The 21887-nt window shown below is 41.3% G+C and overlaps 2 protein-coding genes and 1 long non-coding RNA gene across 7 annotated transcripts in view; 1 reads left to right on the top strand and 2 right to left on the bottom strand.

The window, feature by feature from the left end:
* The window catches only part of LOC144085571 (receptor-type tyrosine-protein phosphatase mu), a 153233-nt gene extending 144107 nt beyond the window's left edge, over window positions 1-9126 (bottom strand). For 3 of the 5 annotated variants that reach the window (XM_077614969.1, XM_077614970.1, XM_077614971.1), the window contains exon 1: window positions 8582-9126. In XM_077614969.1, the coding sequence (XP_077471095.1) occupies window positions 8582-8654 (73 nt within the window). In that variant the 5' untranslated portion in view covers window positions 8655-9126. The remainder of the gene's footprint in view (window positions 1-8581) is intronic. The other 2 variants (XM_077614973.1, XM_077614974.1) reach the window with 1 other exon arrangement.
* On the top strand, window positions 8592-20066 carry LOC144085579 (uncharacterized). Its single transcript, XR_013304185.1, has 3 exons — window positions 8592-9037; window positions 11305-11405; window positions 19926-20066. It is a non-coding gene; the product is annotated as an uncharacterized LOC144085579 (long non-coding RNA).
* lrrc30a (leucine rich repeat containing 30a) lies at window positions 12864-13763 on the bottom strand. Its single transcript, XM_077616130.1, has one exon. The coding sequence runs from the start codon at window positions 13761-13763 to the stop codon at window positions 12864-12866; it is 900 nt and encodes a 299-aa protein (XP_077472256.1).
* Window positions 20067-21887: the final 1821 nt, after the last annotated feature.

Genomic DNA, 21887 nt, shown 5'->3' with positions numbered 1-21887 from the left:
CGCAGCTGTAGCTGCAGTAGAGGTTTCATAGCCATAAAATAGTTTTTGCTGAAAGCGTCACTAGGAAATGCACGGACCTCCACTGATATATAGTACATACATATAAATAAATAAATCTAGATGCAAGTGCAGTCTTCGGCCCCAGTCTTTTTTGTCTGAATAGATTGGGCTTCCTACCTTCCCCCGGAATCCTATTATGACTAATTCCACATTAAGATCTACAAGGAATGGCAATAGGGAAATCCATGGTTAGCCCGGGGACTCGCTCAAAGACTTAGATGAGGAGAGGAAAAGATATATTTACATTTGAGTCAAGCCGAGACTCCGGCGGTGGGTTAAATGAAGGAAAAAATATTCATAAGAGACTTCAAAACACTTTAGCTTTTGGAGAGCACCAAGCAAAATATGACGGTGCTCTCAAAAGGCAGCTTTAAATGGTTTTCTTTCAGTTATGATATGTGACGATGGAGTGGAGCAAAACAAACTAAACCTCCAGGCTATGTACATTAATCTAATCCATATTTACTTATTAAGTCCACCAACCCTACAAATTATGCTAAATAAACTTAGGGTATTTAATTAAAACGTATCATTAAATCAAAAACGTAAACTGGAAATAAAACTGTATAAAACGTATATTTTAAGTAAAATCGAAAAAAGGTCAACATTAATGTAAAACAAAATAAAGTAAAAAACAATGACAACAGATCAAATGAAAAAAAATAGCATTGGTTTTGGGGCAAAAAAAACAAAATCGCAAAAACTAAAAATATTTTCTGGATTGTCTACAGCACGTGTCAAAGTGGCAAAGAGTATAGATGTATATTAAATTTCCTGATTTCCCCCCTTTTAAATCAATAATTGTTTATTCCATTTTTTCTGTGTTTTAGTTCAAAAATCATTGTGTAAAAATATATTTTAAAAATGCTAAAATAAACACTGTTTTAAATCTATAAAAAATGAATATTCAGGGCTTTTAATCTAGTTCTTTTAATCCATTTATTAAAAAAAATCTAAATATTATATCTAAAATGGTCCGGCCCACGTGAAATCAAGTTGACGTTAAAGCGGCCCGCGAACCAACCCGAGTCTGACACCCTTGCTCTACAGTTTAGTTTACACAGATGCACGTTCCATGGACAAACATGTGTTCAACTTTTATGGTCCCTCCCAGTTCACGTCACATGACTACATCTGCCCTATAATTTGTCCGCCTGATTACAGGGTGGACGCGCAGGATTGGGCAAAGCGGCATCTTTCCTTGGTTATCGTTTGGCTGCACAGCTGTTGGTCCCTGGCGAAAGAAGCGTTCGAAGCCAAAGACTTGGCGCGTTACGGGGTGTCTAGTTTGCTCAGCCAGGCTGACAAAAATCAACTTGACACTGGCGGTGTTGACCGGCATTATTAAAGAATTCAAGTGTCTTAAAATAACTGCTCTTAGATGAACGGGACAGCAGGCTAACTCGTAAAGAATTGTGCCTTTCATCAAGTCGATTTTGATTCTGCGCTTTTTAATCGAGTCGAAAATCAAAACTAAGAAGTCTTCTCTGCGTTACATGGGTATCGTGACATAATCAAAAGCCACAGAGTTCTTCTCACTGGGACACTAAGAACAAATTTAACTGAAAAGATCAAGAAAACACTGTTGTTATAAAATTAAAAATATCCAGAGACTGAGAACAGAGCCTTGTGGCACTCCACATTAGCATATGACACCATTAGCAATATAAACATTCAAATATATACACTCAGGGCTATTATCGGGCCACATACATTACTGTAGCTTACGTGACATGCCTGGGGCTTCAATTTGGAGCCACTTGCACATTTGCAGATAAAACGGCTTCAATTCTGATAATTTGGGGTTGTCTGTTTCTGTTTGGCACGTAAGGCTCGCATGCAGCTGCAACTGTCAAATGTGTGCCAGAGGAGGTTTGGAAACTTGGTTTGTTATTGAGCTAACCAAGTGTTGCTATATACCTATATATATATTTGCTTCCAATGGCTCAAAATTTACCACCACTTCCTCACCCTGGGAAGGGGATGACAGTGACCATCCTGTGTGACACACCAGTAATGCCATTAAAAGGATCCCTGGAGAGCCAGTCACAGGGAGGACAAGAAGCCCGGACAGAAGCCGAAGTTTACGTGACCGGACGTTTGGTCGCCGGACTTTTGGTCGCGTACGTTTGGTCGCCCGGACCCAAACAACCGGCGACCAAACATCCGACAACCAAACAAGGTAAAACAACACGGTCTATGCATCAATAAAAGCCAACAATGGCCATAAAAGTTCGGGAAATTTGGAGCTTTTCTTTAGCCTAATAATTACTAGGGCATTAAGTATGACTAAATAGTAATTCGCAGTTTGTATTTAGGGGATTTGAGCAACAATTTAAAATGGTAATTATCAATAACCTTCCGGGCGACCAAACATCCGGTGACCAAAAGTCCGGTGACCAAAAGTCCGGCGACCAAACGGCCGAGTACCTAAGTTCAGGGGGCTTTTTGCAGAAAAACCATCTAACATCTACAACTACAAAAAAAAACTAAGCACCACACTGGAGAGACCCTATGAAAAATCAGTAATTACGGTTCATGTGTACTTGCTCATAAAAATGCACATTTTTTCCCCTCTCTCCATCACTCGGAGGCCCCACCAAGGAATCATTCATCCTAGAGGCAGGCTTCATTATCGAACAGTTAAATGGTCAATAGGTGGAGCGCCGGGCGGGCTTTTTAACACAAGGGCAGACGGCGTAGTGCAAATGGCTGGCGAGCCGGCGAGGCCCTAATGCATTAACGAGGTTGCGTGACGTACGCTAATGTGACGGCGACAGATTCACACTGACAGTAATGGAGGATTTTGCCCCTGGTTACACTCATAAGCCCAACCCTTGACACACACAAACTCAGCCCAGCACCCCTACCTCACCAACCCTGCCGGATGGAGGGCGCGGAGAGGCAAGCTCACCTTGCCGGCTGCCGGAGCCTTGACACAAGTTTAATAAATAACAGGAGACAAGGTGGAACAAGCAGTTGCGACGCATCCCCAACCATGCGACATACAAGCCCACTCACTTCCCCCCTAAACTGCCACGAATGGCAGCTCTTTGGCAAGTTTCCTTCCAGGACAAGAGTGATCCAGCATAGGTTTTTGTAAACTTTTCACGCCCCTCAACAACCCCAAAAAGCACCACTCCACTACAAAAACCCTCATTGGGAAATAGGTCAAATGACATACAACCTTAACTCAAACTAGTCCGCTATTTTAATCCATGCATTTGTTTCCACCAAGAGTAAACACATCTTAAATGATGAATGTATTTGAAATTGTTTGATATTTATATACAGGAAATCAAGCCACTAATTGCCACCGACAACTATATTCATTTAAAAAAAAGGTACGTTACCCAAACGATAGGCTTTGAAAAGCCTCTCATCCATCTTGGCTGGAAAATTGCAATTTTTAAACCACTTTGACTGTCCGCGTTGCAGAGCTTTTGGTTTGCGATCCTCGGTCTGGGTCGTAGACTCTACACCACAGGTGTCAAAGTGGCGGCCCGGGGGCCAAATCTGGCCCGCCGCATGATTTTGTGTGGCCTGGGAAAGTAAATCATGAGTGCTGACTTTCTGTTTTAGGATCAAATTAAAATGAAGAGTATAGATGTATATTAAATTTCCTGATTTTCCCCTTTTTAAATCAATAATTGTAATTTTTAAAATATTTTTTTCTGTGTTTTTAGTTCAAAAATCATTTTGTAAAATCTAAAAATATATAAAAAAGCTAAAATAAACATTGTTTTAGATCTATCAAAAAACTGAATATTCAGGGCTTTTAATCCAGTTCTTTTAATCCATTTATAAAATAAAGAAATCTAAATATTATATCTAAAATGGTCCGCCCCGCGTGAAATCAAGTTGACGTTAAAGCGGCCCGCGAACCAACCAGAGTCTGACACCCTTGCTTTAACCTAAATGGCATATCCTCTTTAATATCCTCACTTAAACTTTTTTCTATACTCTTGGTCATCACCATTAAAAAAAAAAACAATTGAGCGCCTTAGAGCATTAATTAGCGCATTTCACCTCAACGCAAGCCAACTCTGATGCACGCCGGCGCGATGCGTTGCGTACCAACTTGTTTATTCCCTTCCATATTTTTTCCCTTACATGTGTTGACGCGATTCCACAATTGTTGAAGCGTGCCTAGCAGACACACAAACAGTCCCTACACCGCTCGCTTCATTAGGCAGCCCCTGTGTCCGCCTGTGTGCAATTCATTAGTTTTCAACCCCCTTCCTTCCTCCCTCCTTTACTCCGTAATTAGAGCGCCTCTGTTTGTCCAGCATCCTTCACTCATCCACATCATCTCAAGGCCAATTATCATTCCGCGGCAACAGCTCTCTCGTTACGTCGCGGCCGCTACAGCCGTCTCGAGAGTCGACTTCAAAACTATTATGGCCTCTCAAGAATGTAAATAAAATGGCTGGCAAATCAGCAGATAATGATCGAATGCGGAGTAGCGCCCGCGAGACCTGTGAGATGAGGACTGATGAGTTTGCGCCATGCTTGGAAGTACTCAAGGAGGTCCTCGCTTATTTTGCACCGCTGTGGCTATTTTTGGGACGGGATTTTTTTTGGTGTGATGATGCAAAACTTCAGAGCAATTACAGTCTGTGGCTCTTTTGTTTTTGTTTTTTTCAAAGCAATCTATAGGAGGTCCGCGGACCACTTTAACGTCAACTTGATTTCACGTGGGCCGGACCATTTTAGATATAATATTTAGATTATTTTTTTTATATAAATGGATTAAAAGAACTGGATTAAAAGCCCTGAATATTCAGTTTTTTATAGATCTAAAATAATGTTTGTTTTAGCTTTTTTTATATATTTTTAGATTTTACAAAATGATTTTTGAACTAAAAACACAGAAAAAAATGGATTAAAAGACTAGCAAAATCTACAGTAATACCGTATTTTCTCGCATATGCGCCGTATTTGTCACTCAAAAAAATGACTGAGTATAGGGTACGGCTTATATGCGCACAAATTAGACTTGACATAGACGAAACTGCAAGGTGACAGACGAAACGCCATGAGGCCGATAGTCATTTATTTCAAAATAGAGAAAAGATAAACAGATAAAATGCTAAGGAACATTTTTACGTCTATATATGAAATTCAAGAAAAACAACAAAACATGTCTTGCATAAAATGTGAAAAAACTCACTTACTTGTGCCTGCCATTGCTCGCTCAAGGCGCCACCATCTTACCTATGGATGACAAACTAGACCGCTACGGACACACTTCCTGGTTGTACTGCTCACTTGACTTCCTTTTTGAATTTGTCTACGTACAGGCAACACCCTTTCAGAATGTGCAATCAAGCAATCGATTTATACAGTAACTCAGAAATACCACCTGCAATGATTTTTCTTAAGATTTTCCCTTCAAAGTAGGTGAAATTGTGAATCAGGGGGCGGCTTATACGAGGGAAATTGTAAAATTCAACACTTTTAAGCCAATTTTAAGAGTGCGGCTTATACGCGGAGGCGGTTAACATGCCAGAAAATACGGTAAATTTATTTGTTCATCATTTAAGTGTGGTGAAAAAAATTACTTCTGTCATTACTCCAAAAGATTTATTTAAATAGCAACACTTAGCATTGGAGAAGTTCTTCAAGTTTCTCCTTGGGAAGTGAAATCAACTCGTTACAATCAATCTTCATTTTTTTTCCAAAGACAAAAACCACACCACGAAAGATGTGTCGAGTAAAAACCGTCCATTCCACTGCCTTCATTACCATCATCATCAAAGTATCTGAGATGCAGTTACAGAAGAATGAAGACACCTCACTGGCTGCTTTGTACCACCATCAATCCTCCAACATGGTCGGGGGAGAGAAGAAAAATAAATCATGCATATTTAAATTAATTCCACGCCGGCTCCACAAAAGAAAGCCGCCATCAGTCAGGACACCTTGCGGAAAAACTCTATTAAATTCAAGTCAGCTGGGAACCAGGAGAGGAAAAAAAATGAATGAAGAACTAAATGATTGCTTCCAATTAAGTTGTTTATCTCGCCGAGGAACGTCTGCGCCTCTTCCCTTTGGTCCGAACGTGCACGCCAATCATGCCCGAATGACTGAGTCGCTCAGGAATGACGGGCTGTGATGGGCACGTGCAATGATGGGCCATGTACCAAAACCTGTCTCCCTGGAATATCCCGCATTGCTATTGTATAGAGTTTGAAAAACCCCAACTGCCCAAATTGGTTGTCACGCAGATGGAAACGGTGAGCAAACAGGATGATGTGCAAATTTGGAGCATGAAAGTTGTGTTATTTAACAAAAGAACACTTTGTAAACATTTAGTTGAGCTCCAACAAACCTTACCAGGCTGCTGTCCAGATATAAAAACAAGCAAATAAGCAAAAATTGAGTGCAGGAAGAACTGAAATATGGCTCCAACTCCATACATGGTGTGCAAAATTCACGTATAATCAAAGCTAGAAGTCATGTTTGAGTTTGGTGGAGACTATTTTGCAAAAATAATAATTGATACTAAATGGGCAACTATGAATAGTTCCCCATTGGAATAAGTTTTCAAAATCTCCCCCCTTCATGAGTTGCTTTTAGGATCACAAAATTGAGTTTTGTGCTGAATATTTGTCTTAAAAAAGTATATTCAACATATTTGTGCTGAATTTTTTTAAAGTATATTCAATTTTGGTGAACACTGAAACTGGAAGTCAGAAATTAACTAGTGAACATTTTTGCAAAAATGGATTCCAGTATTTGATAAGCTAAGACAGTTTAACTTTGCTTTGCTGGAGAAGTCAAAATGAGACATAATGTGCCCTGTTTTCTGCTCGTACTGAGTCGGGATGGACTCCAGCACCCCCATGACCCTTGTTAGGATTAGCAGTTTTGAGGATGAATGAATAAATGTAGTTCACTAAGTCTCATCAGGAAGCAGAATATGCTTTATTACTACGATATTTATTGGAATTCTGCAGCGATAGGAGTGGGAAATTAAGTGGAAATTTGGTTGTGGGTTAACTTGGCGGAAAAAATGAGTACACAGCTGAGACAAGATCAAACAAGTTGACGTTGAAAGGGTCAGTAGACAACATGCAACAAACATGTTTGATCCATTTGTAAATAGTTTACCACGGGCTGCAGTCACAACCTAAACATTTTCTTTTTATTCCCCTGTCGTGTTGTTGTTGATGGTGTGTAAACTATCCTTTGTTATCCAGTCCGCCATTATTCATGGCTGGATCTCAATAAAATTTGGTAGGTGAATTATACGCATCAATCCTTTAAAAAAAAGTGCTTTTTTAATCAAGCCTTCATTGTGTAGTTTTTTTTTAATGACCACCCTTAGTCGAGACAACAATGGATGGCTTCCATTGCCTTGTTGGTGGAGAAAACAAAGTCCCAAATTGCAATTTCATGTCGTTCCAAGTATCGGAAAACAAATGTGGAGAAGTGGGCATGTGACGCCCCACAAAAACGAGCGGCTAAAAGGTGAAATTTAAAATTGACTTGTCGGGGCTCGAACTGGTGAGAAGGAGGTTTGGGGCGGGTGGGTCCAAATAGAATAACACGAGGCGCGTGATCTGTTTTGCACATGAGCTTTTAACACATCCCTTCCATAGAAAACATTCAAGCCTGCCATGCGGGTAATCCGTCACCTCACCGGGGAAAGGGTGAAATACATTGATTTTTTGTACTAGTTTACATATTTACACATACACACACACAACTACACTCCTATCTTCAATTGGAAAAGTTTTTATTCCATTTCTACACCCTCAAAAATGAAGACCAAAATAGTGATGTGCATAATAGCATATTTAAAGAATGTTCCATGATTTTCAAAGTTTACAGAAGATCTACATGTTTTTGATTCCAAGATGCTGCTGTACACGTGTGCAACACTGCCCCCAACAGCCCGTCCGAGGTACTGCATGTTGTAGTCAGTCAGCCAAGTTTCAAATAGAAGCGTAAAACAATATATTTGGGGACCGGATCGATAATATCGGTCGTCCATTAGTGCTCATCAGCGGGGAATGCGGATAAATGTGCTCTTTTGGTGTCAATAATAAGCCCGAGATGGATACTCGCTCATTACATTACTGGACATTTCGCGGAACTTTCTCCCCCACCAAAAATCAATTTCAAATGGAAATTATTGGTCGGGATGGCTATTAAACACACGCACACACACACACGCGGAATCAAAAGCATGGAAGAAATGCCATTTTCCAAAAGGTTTCGTGGAATAAATCCATGATTTTTTGCACGAGGTGGCCCCTTTCTGTCTTATTTTAACGGGAGGTTGCAGTCAGGACGCGAGGATTCTTTTGAGGTTAATCACATTAGACAGAGCAACTTATAAAGATAAAGTTAGAAACTTAAAGTCAACATCGACTATGGAAGACTGCAATAAATTGGACGCACCTGCTCGGAATCATGACCTGATCGTTCATTGATTAACAAACAAAAGCATCAAAAACAACAAAACTACATTAAAATTGACATTTCCCACCGCGATCACCCGTTTTCTTACCTTTAAAAACTTCTCCTCGGGCGGATAGCAGTAGCGAGGTGACGGCGACCCACCAACCGACAACTTTATCCATGTCGACGGCGCCGTGGCGACGGCGGAGTGACAAAAGTCAACTCTTCGCTGGTTGTCTCGCAACTAAAACAGCTCGAATCCTTCAAAAAAAATTGCTAAAAAGAACATCCGTGGTCGTCCTTCTCGTCTTTAAGTGTCCTATTTGGGGGATTTTTAAATTAAAACAGGGGGACGTCGCCCGGATGGTGGTGTGGCTGCTTCTTCTTCTCCTTCTCGGCGTCCGCACTCGTTGCGCGTGGATGGGGTGAGTGGCGTCTTGCCGGCTGTGTGCGTGGCCGTGAGAGGGCGTCTGTGAGCGGGGTAGACCGAGGAGCGAATCGCGCTGCTACCCCACCCTTCCCCGAGTCCGGTTGGGTGAAATCGTACCAGGTCAGCTGACTTTTTGTGAGTATTTGCATCCATAGTGTCTTTTAAACTACATTTTTAACTCGATTTCATGAGATAATTTGCTTTTGTTTTGATTCAGTCCAGTTCTGAAAATGGCGTTCCTTCTGAAAACACCTGTAGGTCATTAAGAATTTAACACTTTCAAGGACAGTGGTCACTAACATCAGATAGACATTTCAAAGTTGAACCTTTAATTGGGCATTTAAATCTTTTTAGACCGAGTAAATCATTTTAAAAAAATACATATATATATCAGAAATTGTTAGGTATAATGCAGTGGCGGTCCGTGCATTTCCTAGTGACGCCTTCAGCAAAAACTATTTTATGGCTATAAAACCTCTACTGCAGATACAGCTGCGACACATAAAAAATAATCAATAATAACCTCATACAATTGAAATATTATTTACTGATATAGCCATATTTTTGGGCTGAAATGTGATTGGTTAAATGCTTCAATATGAAAACACACATCTGGAAGCAGTGCAACCAGGGGGGAAAGCAATGAAAGGAAGCTAACAGACAATTTGGAATTATTTAATAAGTATTCATGGACAAAATATAATTAACATCAGTCTGTGATTCAGATATTTTTTAGGCCAGCAGAGAAGGCTTTGAAGGCCCGAATGGCACACCACTGGTATAATGTGTATCGGGGTGGCCAACACGCGGCTCTCGGGCCACATGCGGCTCCCGGCCAAAATGAATGCGGTTCTTTGCCTCGTTTGATGTTTTTCTTGTTTTTATTCTCTCTTAAAACACACTCATTCATCAGGGCCCATTAAAAAAAATGTTTAAAAAAATAATAATTTGACAAATTGGATTGTTATTTAATGCTGTTTCTGATGTCAGGTTCTCACAGTTTTTAAATTTTGGCTCTTTGTGTCTAACTTTTTTGCCACCCCTGATTGGATTAGATAACTTTATTCATCCCGTATTTGGGAAATTTCGTTGTCACAGTCACAGTAGCAAGAGGGTGAGGATGCAGAAATAGGAAAGGCATTTTAGACATAAATAGATAGATAAGTAAGTAAATAAATAAATAAGTATATGAATAAATATATAAATAAATAAGCGTGTTGCTGAAAAAATATATATATATATATATATACATACCTACATATATATATACATATACACATACGTGTACATATATATATATATATATATATACACATACATACATACATACATACATACATATATACATACATATACATACATATATAAGCACATATATACATGCATACACAGATGTACAAAAATACGGTTAGAGCATCGGCCTCACAGTTCTGGGGTCAAGGGTTCATTTTCAGGTCAATCCTCACTGTGTGGCGTTTTCATGTTCTCCCCAGGCTTACGTGGGTTTTCTCCAGGTACTCTGTTTCTTCTCCTACATTCCAAAAACATGCTAAGCTAATTGAACACTCTAAATTGCTCCTAGTTACAAGTGATTGGTTGTTTGTCTCCCTGTGCCCTGCCCATTTTCATGTCTTCGGCCCTTAAATGACTAGTAATGTCCAAAAATCCCATTGAGAGAACAACTGCCTTCTTTGAAGGCCACGCTGACCATCATCCCGTGCAGCTGCAACAACTAATATTGACATTGACATGAGAGAAATCCATACTCCTTCATCCTATTCAGGCCCACTCCTTCCCGCTCCCCAACCGGGAGGCAAATCCATTAAATAAACATGATGAGCTAAATGTGAGGTAATAGTCGAGTGTCACTCTTGAGCTGTTTGTCAATAGGCGCCACACGAGAAGGGTTCATCAGTATCTTGTGGAGCAATGACACAATTTCCCATGTTGAACAACAGGGAGGCTTGCTTTTTAATTATCCTCCTTGATTGTCAAACTCCCAGTTTGGGATTGATTAGCTGTCGAAGGGCCCCTGATGATACTTCCTTGTTTATTTACACAACCGAACATTGGAATTGGAGGATATGACCTTCATTCAAATAAAACCTTAAGATTATATTTCATTTGAATCATTTGAAGCAGCCCACATAAGCACTGTTTAGTGTATAGTCACTGATTTAGACTTTACACTTAAAGCTTGTAATATGTATAATTCCATTCAAGGTCACCTTCGAGGGATAATGTTTGGGAAGTCTTAATTTACATCAATGTTCATCTATTTTAAGTGTCTGATTTCAAGAAAATAGCGACTACTTGTTAGGTAAAGATGGAACATTGATTTTTTTTGTTTCACACAGATCTCTCTTCATCTCTGTTCATAACCTCGAAATGTCATATTTCAGAATCAGGAATTAAGGATGTGATTGTGGGAGTCAAGACTCTTTGATGAATGCAAAACCATGAAACTCCAGCAGAGGTCACTTTTCAAGCTTGGGAGTGAACTGTAAGTAAAGACTTTGGAATGTTTGACTGTTAAAATGATCCTAGTATTCACAAAATAATTGCACATTATATACTACTATATACTATATTCCAAGAAATCAGTAATAACTTCATTTAATCCTAATTGCAAGCAATCATTAACATGATGCAATACAAAATACAATGCTGTGAACACCATAAAAATGATATGCTGGTTTTCCACTATCGTATTTATGATGATAAGATGCACGTAAATACCCGATAAAGATAACCCAAAAATCATGAACTTTCAAATAGTGATTTTATTCAACATGAGGAAAATACATTTTCAAAAAAAGCAATGAAAAATGCATTAGAAAAACAGAATCAAGATTTTGATGTGGCCTCACTTACAGTTTTTTTTATAATCTAGTACTGAAATAATTACGCTAATGATATCAAAACTATTTTGCTGCAGCAAAATTGTATTGTACAGCTGCAGTAAAGTGCTAAAGATGCACATTCGTTAGTCGCCAAACCCATGAATAAAACAAATAATATTTAAATGAATAATTAAAACACTAAACACAATTTTAAACAATAACAAACAAATGGCAAATGTAGTATATTGATAAACCAATGTGCTTTATATTCAGGTCTTCCTTTTAAATTGAGCTTGTTCAATAATGGTGCAATTTATTTTTTTTTAAATACAATCGGTTTCAAGGACCATCACTATTTCACACAGGTGTATTTTTCCATTTGAAATCAAATCACCATTTAAAAAGACCATTTTATATTTACTGGGGTTATCGCTGTCTGACATTTACTCACGCCACCATTGGTATCGAATCCCATAATCCCGCCATATACCCTGACACTAAAAAATCCTTCAGTTAGTGCACAAAACTCTTGACCAGGAATTTTCATCTCAATAAGCATTTTATTCCTGGCTTAATAAAGGTTGCAGTGTGCAGAAGAAGAAAAACAACACTAAACATGAACTCATTAATAACATCCAAGCATTAGCAATGGCGTCACTGACATCGCTCTGAGAAATTCAAATAAATTATTTTGGAATCTTCCCATAATTCATCTCAGACTGTAGGAATATCATCGACTCCTCTCGGCAGCATCATTTCCACGCTTCTTTACTGTTCTTTCCACTCGCTGATCCCTATGACCCGAATGCAACAAGCCATGTGTTTGTGATCCAGCTCCCCACCAGACACTTGCCACTAATCAGTCTCCAAATGTAGACTTGTGAATTTTTGCCCCCGCTTTCTAACCCTTAACTATGGATAACCCAGGCGAGCTCAGCATAGCACGCATGGTGGTGCTTTGTAGGTGTTTATTTAGATCCCGCAACATCTAAAAAATCTATTTGTGTGCCGTAATATGCCCCTGTGATGTAATACTAATCGCGGAATCCGTGGTCGGACAGCTATGTGCTCGAGCCCCGAGCGCCCCGTGTTCCAGACTCATGCTCGTTGGCGGGGCCTCACGTGGGTTTGAGGTAGTTATACAAAGAGCTGAGTCCTCCTTGGAGTACCTCCTGAATGGGCTTGAGCAAAGGGTTGTGTACAATGTGAAGACCCTTATCCAAAGGGTGGCAGGCTAGCTTTCTAAGTCCGATCATCAAGTACATCTCCACCGGCACATTTTGCAGTTCGTTAAAGTCCACGTTGAGGAGCTCTAGGGACTCCAAGAAGCACAGGGTCTTGGGCAAAGTGTGAATGCTGTTCCCCTCCACGATGAGGATCTTGAGGTTGACCAGGTCCTGGATCTGGTCGGCGATAGTCTCCAGGCGGTTGCACGCCAGGTGGAGGAAGACCAGGCCCTTCATGCTGTACACGCAGGTGGGGATGTGAACGATGCGGTTGTGGCTCAGGTTGAGCTTGGTCAGGCTCCGCATTGCTGCCAAACTGCTGGGTAGGCCGCTGATCTGGTTGTTGGCCAAGCTCAGCACCTCCAGGCAGGTGCAGGAGCCCAGCTCCTCTGGTACTTCGCTCAGGCGGTTGCGGCAGGCGAAAAGCACGCGTAGCTTTTTCAGCAGGCCGATCTCGGGCGGCAGGGTGGTCAGGTTGTTGCCCCACAGGTTGAGGACCACCAGGTTGTCCAGGGCGCTGAGGGCCGGCGGCAAGGAACACAGGCAGTTCATGGACAGGTTGAGCTTCTGCAGCTCACGCAGCTCCCACAGCTCGGCGGGGGCGTCGTCCAACCCCCGCATGGCCAGGCTCAGGGTGCTGTAGCCAAAGTGCACCGTGGCGTTTCTGCGAATCCTCTCGGCCGCCGATGACACGCTGGTCTGATCGCTGCCGGCGCTCCTTCGGCCCCCTGGGGTGACGCTCACCTCGCTGGGGTCCTTGTTGGAGAAACCGTGAGACTGCTTCCCACCCATGCTGACGAGCGGTCCTCATGCGACTCCCTAACGCCGAGTCGTCGCTCTCTAGACCGCATCTGCGGCGGTGTCGCTAACTCCTTCCTGAGCTAACGGCACCGCGGGGGGCTCGCGCATGTTCTGCTCGTCACGGACACACTGCCTGTCTTACAGGGTTTCATTCCCCAGCTGGTCCTGTCACTTGACAAGTCCACAGATAGAACCGTGCTCCCCACCGCTCTACAAGTGGGCGGCGGGTCCGTGTCAATGGCGTGACCTCATACACAGACACAGGGGGGCACGCACGCTACATGTCAGTTTACGTACTCGTGTTGATCTCTTCACCCCTGTCCCGTAAATAAATACCTTTGATTGAAGGTCCAAGTTATGACGGGACGTAATCGCCTTTGTCTCGAGCGAGGCGAATGTTCTCCAGTCGTGACCTAAACTTGACACCGGGAAGGCGGCGGGGAAAGTAACACTTCTCAGAGGAATTAACGGAGCCTCCTGTGCAGACGTGCGTGCCGCTTATAAGCTCAAGTGCAAAAGGACACGGAACATTCTGCTAAGCTTCGCGGAAACATCCATCACAGTGTGCCGTGTCTCCCATCTGCTCCCCAAGGGTCAAAACTTACATCAAATTTTGGGAGAAATTCAATCCCACAAAGCAGGTTTCATATTTGATGGAGACGATAATCACAAATTAAGCCAAGGATCGAGATGCCCGTGCCAGAAAACCACAAAATCTGGCATTTTTGTTCAAAGCGATCATTTTAGCATAATCTCATTTGACCGTTAGTAAAGAACCTCATCAAACGAGAGTCTGAAAGACTTGGACCCATAGAGTTTGGCACTCGGACGTTTCGTCGAAAGACGTTTGGTCCCCGGATGTTTGGTCCCCGGACGTTTGGTCGACCGGACGTTTGGTCGACCGGACGTTTGGTCGACCGGACATTTGGTAGAACGGACTCTCTCTCTCTCTCTCATGATTATAATTTTGAGAGCGAGAGATTACCTGGTTGCTCGCTTTCAACAGTAAACTCTCTGTCTGTCTCTCTCTCATAATTTGACAGCGAGCGAACCCGGCGACCAAACGTCCAGTCGACGGCCCGTCCGTTCTACCAAACGTCCGGTCGACCAAACGTCCGGTCGACCAAGCGTCCGGGGACCAAACGTCCGGGGACCAAACGTCCGGTGACCAAACGTCTTTCGACGCAACGTCCGGTCACTATAGTTTTTTCATTATGTGAGGGTGGAGCCTATCCCTAAGGTTTTAATGGTTCACCATGAAATCTTTTAACAATGCAACTCAACAAGGACCAAATCGAGGCTGGTGTAAAGCTCGGGTTTATAAGCGTCCCCTAATGGCAAAAGATTTATTGATCCCACTCGCTACACTATGATTCCTTTCGAGCTCGATTCCTTTTCCGTGAGAACTTTCCTAACGTATTCAATTTATCACTTCTAGCATGGCTAGGTGTACTTATATTTCCCCCATAAAGGTGCAATTGTCATTAATAATATATCTTCTTGGGAAAGCGGTGACTAAAAATGATTCCTGCATCAGGAGAAGTCATCCATTTGGTCATAAAATTTTGAAGTTTGGTGGACACGACTTGATTCAATTTTCCGTCAGATGCTACTGAGGGAAGGACTGCACTTAGCATTAGCCTTAGTCATCGTTTTTAGCTATGCGTGGTAATCAAAAGAACTTGTGTGACAGTGACAGCCATCCTCAATTCCGGATTTTTTTGCTGCATCGCCACTCGGCTACATCAGCACTTATGAGTGGCAGCTAGAATATTGACTTTGCTGAATTGGACTTTAGATATTGTCAGAGTGTGCAGCCGCATGTCACAGTTGGTCATTTTAAAATAAATGATCTTGGGCTTTTTATATCCGCATGCCCAAGACCGGAAACTGAGTTAGTGCCCTTCAATCTGGATTCAGCACAACAGCGATTGGGCACTGGAGTCGGGGAAAAATGGCTCTTACAGTTACTATGCTTTACATTTGTGATTCCATTGTGGAAATAACGCATGTAGATAAACTAAGCCCTTAATACGCAACTTTGTGGGTGCTCACACGCCATATTAAAAGGTGTCTTTGTAATGCACGAGAAATGGTAGAACTCATTTTTGCATCATTTGAATGTCAAGCTGTTTCCACACATCTTTTCCTGCAGGGTGCGAGAAGGGAAAAAAATAACGCGTGGCACAAAAGATGTTTTTAATGAAGAGTAATGAAGCTCGTGGCCGTATTACAGTGACAGCGCGCCACCTCTCCCAGTCTTGATTGAGTACTCGAGCTAGTCCAACTTCTAGTTCCACCCCCTCGAGCAAATGAAGTCTTTTCTGCATATCTGATTGTGCGCGATGCGAGCCTCATGTTGCCACTACGGGAGGGTGTCGGCACACAGCTGAGGTGTCATCTTTCATATAAATAGATGAGGGCATGCTGTCATAATGATACATTTGATGCTTGAGGATGGATGGATCAAATCACAATGGATTAATGCCAGGGAGGAGACTTCAAGCTGCGATTTAGATTTGTTGTTACTAGCATTTTTTGTGAAACCAACATACAGGAGAACCACTGACAATTATGTGCAATTCAATTTGCTCACATTTGAATCTAACTTTGTATACGTATTTTCATCGAGACACACATTTGTGTTAGCGCTGATGCAGAGTGGTGGGTGATTACTTTTGTTGATTTGTTTAAGTGCAAATTACTGCACAATTATGTTTATGGGTGATTAATTAACACTGGGAACACTGTATAAATAACAAACAATAAGCTAAATAACATCATCAATGCACTTCAGACTAATTCACGATTAAAACAGGATTACAATTACAATGGTACATCGACATACGATCTTAATCCGTTCCGCGACTGAGATCGTATGTCGAGCTTTTTGTAACTCGAGCGAACGTTTCCCATTGAAATTACCTAAAAACAAATTAATTTGTTCCAACCCTCTGAAAAAAAAACACCAAAAACAGGATATTGGATTGGAAAAACATTTTTATTTGTTCTAATTCACCATCTATTAACAAAGTAACACATAACTAGTGGTTTAATAGTAAAAAAATGTGTTTAATAGAAGTAAAATGAGACGCATTTCGCGGAGGGTAGAGACAGCGACATACACGGAGGTGGGGGGGGGGGCTGTTTGGGGGCGACTTTATCCACGGCAACAACGCACTTGTAACCGAACAAACAAATTTAAATGAACTATCGGTGTTGTGTGCACGAGTATACTTCATTACCCAGAAAGCCCTCTTTTTGCCCGTGCATGCGCGTTGTGCGTTTCCTGGTCGATGCGAAGGAGAAACTCGTCTGAATAAATCGTTCAGTGCTCGTAGATATCTGTTATACACGAAAGAGATGCGGCAAAAAAAGACATGTCAATGACAGGTGGCCTCTCATGTCATAGCCACCTGGCTTGGTCGCATCTCGAAATTCTGATCGTATCTAGGGCGAATTATTCGATCTAAATTTTCATCGTACCTCGAGCATGTCGGAGGTAGAGCTGATCGTAGGTTGAGGTACCACTGTATTTTGAACCTTGAAGTACTGCAAAGTGTCCAACATACTGCTTGCCCATGTAAATATTGACATTTTCTGAAATCTGCGTTGTTGATCTATCATCCAGGTAATTTTGAGGACTCTATACATAATGTATATTGGATACTTGTTCCATATCCTGGTGTGCTTAACGTTGCAATCAGTGGGTTTATCATTCCTCAAATGCTCGTTCATTACTTTTGAAACTGCGCCGTCACAGTCGCTACCTTGAGGCCCATTGAAGTGTGAGGTGTACACGCCAACACTTGAGCTCTTTAGTGCCTCTGCATGACTCCCCGAAGGCCAAACTGCCAGTTGAGGACGCTCTTTAGGTTCGAACACGAGACAAGTTGGGGTCGGAGACAGGAGACATTTGTGTGCTGTAAGCAGAGTCATTAAATGAGGAAGAGTAGGTAACAACGCCCAAACTGATCAGCATCAATTATTCAGCAGGCAAATGTGTGAATATTGACATCATTGGACACATTTCCCCCGTTAATGGAGCCCAGTGAAAGCTAATAATGAGGATGTGGGCAAATTTGAGGGTAAAGCCTGTAGACGACACCAAGTAGCCTGTCATGGTAAATATAAATGTGATTGATGGAGTTTGAACATTGGTTTGTACTGTTTCTGTCTGTTGCTTTGCATTTATTTGGTTTACAAAATGAGATGACAATCGTTCTCTATAATAACATGTACAAATCTTTGAGAACTTGAAATTGTCTTCCAAAGTAGATAAGCATCCTACAAGTTCTTTGAATATTGTTCTCTGTTCTTATCCACCCATCTGGCCTCCAGGCTTGGTAGCTATCTGTAGTTATAGATCTGTAGCACGATACAAGATAATCCCAGCATACTGAGATAACATCTGTAACGCATGCGGGGAAGCTAACTGGACTCTATAAAGTGGTCCAATCAGAGTTTGCTGATGCAGCAGAATTGGAGTGAAGCACTAGTGTAGCGTTGACAACAACAGGCAGGTGATGAAGCACCGCTGGGGAGCCTAGATGAGTCCCACAGCGCTAATGTTAGCCCAGAGTTTGACTAATCCTGATGAGCTGTTCTTTAACTACAGTCAGTCAGACCAAAAACATAAATAATTACTTATTTATGTTTTTACTGGAAACACGCACTTTGTGGAGTAGCACCACCAATTTCGTTATACGCGGCTGTTGTATAATGACAATAAAGGCTTTTGATTTGATTGATTTGATTTGATTAAGGGTTCCTCGCTGACACTAATTAGTGAATTCATCAGTTATTTCCAAATATATTTCGTATATTTGTTTATGTTCTTATATGGTTTATTTAAATGTCTAAAGTATCTTCAGTATCTATACATGTAGTTATATTTGATTACACTAATTGGTGACTTCATCAGTTCTTTCCAAACATATTCCGTATATTAGTCTATGTTCTTATATGGTTTATTTAAATGTCTAAAACACATGTGTCAAAGTGGCGGCCCGGGGGCCAAATCTGGCCCGCCGCATCATTTTGTGTGGCCCAGGAAAGTGAATCATGAGTGCCGACTTTCTGTTTTAGGATCAAATTAAAATGAAGAGTATAGATGTATATTAAATTTCCTGATTTTCCCCCTTTTAAATCAATAATTGTACATTTTTAATCCATTGTTTCTGTGTTTTTAGTTCAAAAATCATCTTGTAAAATCTAAAAATATATTTAAAAAAGCTCAAATAAACGTTGTTTTAGATCTATAAAAAAAAACCTGAATATTCATGGATTTTAATCCAGCTCTTTTAATCCATTTATAAAAATAAAAAAATCTAAATATTATATCTAAAATGGTCCGCCCCACGTGAAATCAACTTGACGTTAACGCGGCCCGCGAACCAACCCGAGTCTGACACCCATGCCTTACGATGATGCGCGGTACTGAATATTTTATCCTAATCCAAACACTAAATTATCCAAATTTGAAGCATTTATTTAAAAAAAAAATCGACCACAGAATCCTCCGGGTGCCTGTTTTGACAACCTTTCTTATATTCCGTTAAATTATCACAAATTCAACTACTCTCTTAGCGGGACGCGAGCGTTAGCTGGGCGACATTTTTCTAATGAGATCCAGAGCAGTGGGACAGCACATGGAGAAATTTCACTTTGATGATGGCGGTCGAGGCTCTGTATTAGATGTGCTTTGACAGCGGTGAGAAAGAGGCCTTCATGGTACGTCAGGTGCGATGGACCAAACTATATTTCAACGCTCTCACTTTCGCCCATGCCGGTTTCACTGCAGATTATTGTTCTGGCACGGCCGCTTCCAACAATGGGATGTGACAAGGATCCGTTCTAGAAAATGATGGCACTTGCCAGAGCGTATCGCTGCCATAAATGTTTCACGCTGCGCTGATATGGTAATCATTGGACCCTTCTCAATGGCACCTTGTGAGGGTTGCCTTTTCAAACCCGCACAACTCTGGACACCAGCCAGCTGGTGAAGTCCAAGCATCTTAAAAAATATGTTCTTTGAAATAATTAATTGTGCATGTACCTAGAAAACATTTGAAGCCATTCATTCACCTGCCAGGTGTGTACCGTGTACATGCGTCTTCCTCTGAGTTAAATATGCAATTCTGTTTTCACAAGCGTGGGTCCAGGTGCCCCTCGGTGGCCCGTGTCCAGCTGGCGGATGTGGCCAATTCGCTTCAGTTGGCATGCAGGCTGGCATACTAAGGGAGTGGGACAAGGCTCCAAGCCCCTGCCTGGTGTCCACAAGCATGGCTGGCTACAGGAGATGGTGATAGTTATGTCTGGGCATTGGCAAAACCCACACAAAACAAGGGATACAGGACTCATGATATGATGGGTACACGTGTACAAGGGGAATAGGAATCCCAATACAAGTTTTTTTAAAAATCTAACATTTTACCTTTTTATTTTCCAGGCCAAGAGTAAATACTTAGTACTCTGATTCCTTAATGTTCTTAACCAGGACATTCAAAATAAATTGACATCAACCGAATTGTCTTTGAATACTTGACGTGAAATTGTTTTTGTTCATTTGGGACAAGATAATCGTCTAATTGTGTTTTGACTGTAACTTGATGGAGCAACTAAATTCGGATTCCAATGTGTTAAAGTTTTCTTTTTTTGAACCCGCTCATTGTCTTTGCCATAATGAAAAGCCTCTGCGTCGCAAAGGGCTTAATGTATTATTTCACCAAGGCTTTTTTAAAGCCTTTTTATTAAAGTGAAACAATTTTGTCACACACCTGTTGCATTGTTGGCCTCTGTCAGACCAAGCTAATCCCCAGCCACTATTACCAATGTGACCTATTCTTGGTCATCATTTAGTCGTGTATGTCGGGATTTTTTGCGACCCGACAGCCTTCCCCATCCAATGTCCTCTTTTTGACACCCAATGTCATCCAGAATAAATGCTTGACTGCTGACATCATGATTTCTTGCCAGGTTTGCTGAAAAGCATACCTGTCAATTTAAAAGTTTGTCCCATATTCTATACATTTTTTGATCATTTTAAATTTTATACGCCGTATGACAACTTTTGTACGGGATTTTTTTAAAGTACGTTTTTTTGTAAAACCGATCTCGTTTTACCGGCAACGAACATTTTCAGCACTAAATCGAATAAAAACATATGCCAGAAATACGACAGGACAGGCTTGACTTTCAGCATTAGCTTCGATGGCGATAAAAAAAAGAAGGAAAAAAGGAGGATGGATATTGTGTAGTTAAAAAGGATTTTTGGTGAGTAAAATATGGCTATATTCCTAAATAATATTTCAATTGTATGAGGTTATTATTGATTATTTTTTATGTGTCACAGCTGTAGCTTCAGTAGAGGTTTTATAGCCATAAAATAGTTTTTGCTGAAGGCGTCACTAGGAAATGCACGGACCGCCACTGCGTTTTACCCATTTCGGCTCTAATCAGGATCATCTCAGTCACTGGTAGCAGTACATGTCCGCCCTTTTCACTATATAAATATAGCGCATCAGCAAGCAATGTACCCAGACAGTCAAGATGAAGTCTTGAATTTAGTGCATTACCTATTGGGCACTCCGTCCACTTAGGATTTTTTTTTTTACTTTTAAGTGCGCCCTATGTGAGTAAATATGTGCCGCGTTGCATTTGTACGTTTTTTTTAATCGCTTAATAAGGGGAATTGCAATCATTATTAAGAGGAGCAATTAGTCGAGGTTGACAGGTATGGAAAAGTATGTTTTCTGACAAAACCCTTAAAACTACTCAAGTATAAGCCCGCATATTTTGGTGACAGCTATACTAGAACTTAGTGTTTGGGAAGTGACATTGACAACATTAGGTATGCCTTGTAAGTAAATGCCAAAAGAGGAATGCCATCCTCTCACCACCTTTGCCTGGAATTCCAATGGCGGATTGGCTTGTGGCCTTAACCCACTAATTGTGGCCACACTTCCTACGCCATTGTTGCATTCCTGCGGCTCACTTTTTCAACCCACAGTTATATTAAGAAACAGTTGTTTAAGTTTAAAAGACGTCACGCTATCAGCTGAAAATGATCGGTGTTGTGTGGAATGACGGCTGGATTGATGTGCCTGAGGTTTT

The sequence above is a fragment of the Stigmatopora argus genome, chromosome 12, assembly GCF_051989625.1.
Source record: "Stigmatopora argus isolate UIUO_Sarg chromosome 12, RoL_Sarg_1.0, whole genome shotgun sequence".
Classification (NCBI taxonomy): domain Eukaryota; kingdom Metazoa; phylum Chordata; class Actinopteri; order Syngnathiformes; family Syngnathidae; genus Stigmatopora; species Stigmatopora argus.
Note: the sequence above shows the minus strand (reverse complement) of the source record. Positions and strands in the feature narration are given on the sequence as shown.

Bases quoted from the DNA above. Each gene is read 5' to 3' on its own strand.
- lrrc30a (XM_077616130.1), bottom strand. From the start codon at position 13,763: ATGGGTGGGAAGCAGTCTCACGGTTTCTCCAACAAGGACCCCAGCGAG.